At 48.7% G+C, this 3,149-nt stretch overlaps 2 protein-coding genes across 2 annotated transcripts; one reads left to right on the top strand and one right to left on the bottom strand.

Annotated features, from left to right (window-relative positions):
* Positions 1 to 444: 444 nt before the first annotated feature.
* VTN31DRAFT_3424 (uncharacterized protein) lies at positions 445 to 744 on the top strand (the record flags this gene model as incomplete). Its single annotated transcript, XM_069403702.1, has 2 exons — positions 445 to 519; positions 571 to 744. 2 exons carry the CDS (start codon positions 445 to 447, stop codon positions 742 to 744), a joined length of 249 nt encoding a protein of 82 aa, XP_069257115.1.
* Positions 745 to 851: 107 nt separating this feature from the next.
* On the bottom strand, positions 852 to 1,230 carry VTN31DRAFT_3425 (uncharacterized protein; the record flags this gene model as incomplete). Its single annotated transcript, XM_069403703.1, has 2 exons — positions 852 to 1,069; positions 1,125 to 1,230. 2 exons carry the CDS (start codon positions 1,228 to 1,230, stop codon positions 852 to 854), a joined length of 324 nt encoding a protein of 107 aa, XP_069257116.1.
* Between the last annotated feature and the right edge of the window lie 1,919 nt (positions 1,231 to 3,149).

Raw genomic sequence — 3,149 nt, forward strand, 5'->3', positions numbered from 1 at the left:
GAGAGAGAGAGAGGAAGAGATGGATTGCAACCAGGAGGTTTACTATTGCTGCGGTGAGATCAATTAATAACGAGCGGGAGGAAAGGGAGAGAACGCAAAACACAAAATATCTACAAATTCATGAGCGAGACAACAGCTAGGGTCTGTCCGCCTGCGGCGTCCGGCGCTACAGGAACCAATTGCTTAACTTTCATGATTTCGTGAAAATGGGATCGGGAGATGGCTCGCAGATCATGAATCGCAATCGCGGAATGGGGATGTGGATTCCTGAGACTGCGGATGCAGTTTTTCGACCGTCAGAGCCCTCTAAGTTTACCTGTATGATGGACACAGGGATCAATTGCTCGGGCCTTTGCAAATGCCGAGTCCGGGGATTAGTGGTTCGGGACTCGTCGGTGCGTTCTAACTAACTAACTTTTAACTTTAAAGTTGATTGATTCTGAGATGACTAGATTTGGATGTGGCGACGCTGTCAACTCTGATGCGACTTTGAAAAAAAAAGATGGGCTCTTGAACAAGGTCACCGAGATGATCCGATGAACCTATTTACCACTGCCTCCCTTCTTCTAGACACCACTTCTAGACACCAACGGCGGCTGGCCACAGGCGATGAGTTCGGAACGCCGCAGATGGGTTGATGAAGATCTGAGCGGCCGGCGTTCCAGGAAAATATACCCGCACGATGGTGACAGGTGGGTTCAGGGTGATCGACGGGTTCTAGCCACACAGGAGAGAGGTAAGTAGCAGGACGTTTAGGCTGCTCAGAACAACGCTACCTACTAACTACTTAGAAAATTTTGTGCGGCTTTTCGCAATCGTGACTTCCAAGCGGCAATTCATTTCATAACTACCTATAGATTTAAGTTCATACTACTGTAGGTAAAATGATTGTGTCCACGTTCCTCTTGCTGCACCTGCACGAGCCGAGGGACTCCGTGCTGACAACGGGGCAAGGTTGACAGATGGCGGCATGTAAGGCACCGGCACGGGCCCCATGCTGGCGCCATGTCAATGCGGTGAGTGGACCGATCTGAAAAAGTAGTCATGGAGAGCCGTGTCCCTCGCCCGACTTGGTAAAGTTCACCACTAACTACCAAGTACCGATGTAGTTATCTTTTGTCAACTTGAAGGTTTTTCCTGATTTGAAACGAGCATTGAACCTTCTGCCAAACGGTAGTGACTAATCATCAATCTCCTTAAGTTATTCTGTTGATGCCTCCTCCTCCTCATTTTCCCGTCGTTTCATATCAATGCATGCAAAGGTGTACGAGTAATGTCTATCCATGCGTTGGTTCATATTAGAATGGAACTCGAATCCAAACACAGGGACGCCATGTGGTTGGCATGCGCCACGCGGGGAGAACGGAAACAGTTTCCAGGAACATGGCCAAGCTGACATGGAGTCGACTCGATTCTCCTTCTCACGATTGCGGAATGAGTGTATTTGTCGTTTTGTTCCTTTTTGTTCTTCTTCCTATGGACGGAGTATCAGTCTCACGACAAGTCCTAAGTGGAATGGACCTCTCTGCTTATGGAAACTGATGATGGCAACAACTCAAGCTAGCACCGATGCGTTCGTCGGGCGTCTGCAATCCCTACCCCGACGATCGACGGCTCGACAGGGGGGTCCACCACGATGATGAACCCGTGGGATCCTATGTACGGAGGTATGCTGGTCTTCCATGGGACTGAGCGTTGAAGTCTAAGGCGATAAGATTGTCGTCTGAACGAAGACGGTAATGTTGTTACACACTATGCGAGGACGGGTTCTACAGCGTCCTCAGATAAGTATATGGAAGAGCGGCCTCTATTTACTCCAATAGTTACTTTGATTTCTGGAGGAATACCTATGACTACAAAAGTACTTGCCCAAGTTACGAGTCGAAGTGCTCATCTAAATCCTCTTCCGAGTAACTGATAGGTACCTAGCCTAGGTACTCCGTAGAGGATATGGATAGTTTTAGAATGGAAGTTTTGTCACTTTGGCTCCCACTGATCAAACCCCATTCTACTCTACTCAGTACTCACCCGCATTGGCCAATCCGCACGGCGTTCTCTCCCGGAAACGACCTAGCCCTTCTGCCTTTTCCCTTCAACCCGCGGAGCCCTGAGCAGAGAGGGGTCCAGCGAATCCTCTTCTTCTTCTTTCGAACCCATGTCGATAGTAAACTCTGAACGCGCCTAATGCGTCAGGCTTCCCCTTCCGGGCACAAAGTTCCCCCAACTATTTCCTCGTAAGCTTCAGGCTAAGCCCATCTCAGCCCTACTTCTTTTGGTTAGATACCTCTTACCTATCTCAGGGTCCTGTCATTCCCCTTCTCCCCATTCTGGGGCTGATGATGTTCTGGAGTTAGCGCTGCCGCATCACGGATGACCGGCACACCAGAAACGCATGTTGGGGTATCTCTAATATCAACAAGAAACGATCATAAAACCACGCCTTCCCGCCCTTCCGCAGAGGACCAAGAGCGCCAAGAACGCCTCAGATGGCCGATTTTACGGCACCTTCCTGTTCAAGATCTAGCGTGATACTGGATCAGGACGCAGGGTCCCTACTGAATCAAGCAAGGATCGTCCCTCACGTGGCTCCTGATTCGCTCTAACCGCTGATCGCACGGGTGAATGAACTCGCATGACCTCAAGTCCAAAAAGGGGAGGGGGGGAGAAGAGAGAGAGAGAATGGACATATACAGTAACTTACATCCTCGGTAGAATTCTTGATCGACAGGCTCAGTTCCCTAACCAAAGTACGAGTAACTTCATGAGAAGAGAGATGCAGGAAATGCTGCATGCAAAAAAATAAGGAAGCAGCCAGAAAAAAAAAAAAGTGCTTTCCAATCGATTTGGCGGATTTTGATCAACCAAAGTCTGACTCGGCTAGAGTCAAAAGTGTTTATTACTATTACATAGTTTATGCATCGTCGATCATCATCCTAAAACTGTTTTCTTTATTTTTGTACCTTCAAATCACTCCTGCTCATGCACCCCCGTCCCTCGAATCGTTTCCCGTGAATCCTTGCAAAAACAAAAATAAGCGCTCTGAAGCATCATGGATCATGAACAAATCGCGCCCTCACCGTGACACTGCACAGAAGGATCCTGATCAGGATTAATCTTCTATGCAAGGACGTTGAGAATTCCCCCCCCCC

This window comes from Thermomyces dupontii, assembly GCF_041956625.1.
Source record: "Thermomyces dupontii strain NRRL 2155 unplaced genomic scaffold VTN31scaffold_20, whole genome shotgun sequence".
In the NCBI taxonomy this organism is placed as follows: domain Eukaryota; kingdom Fungi; phylum Ascomycota; class Eurotiomycetes; order Eurotiales; family Trichocomaceae; genus Thermomyces; species Thermomyces dupontii.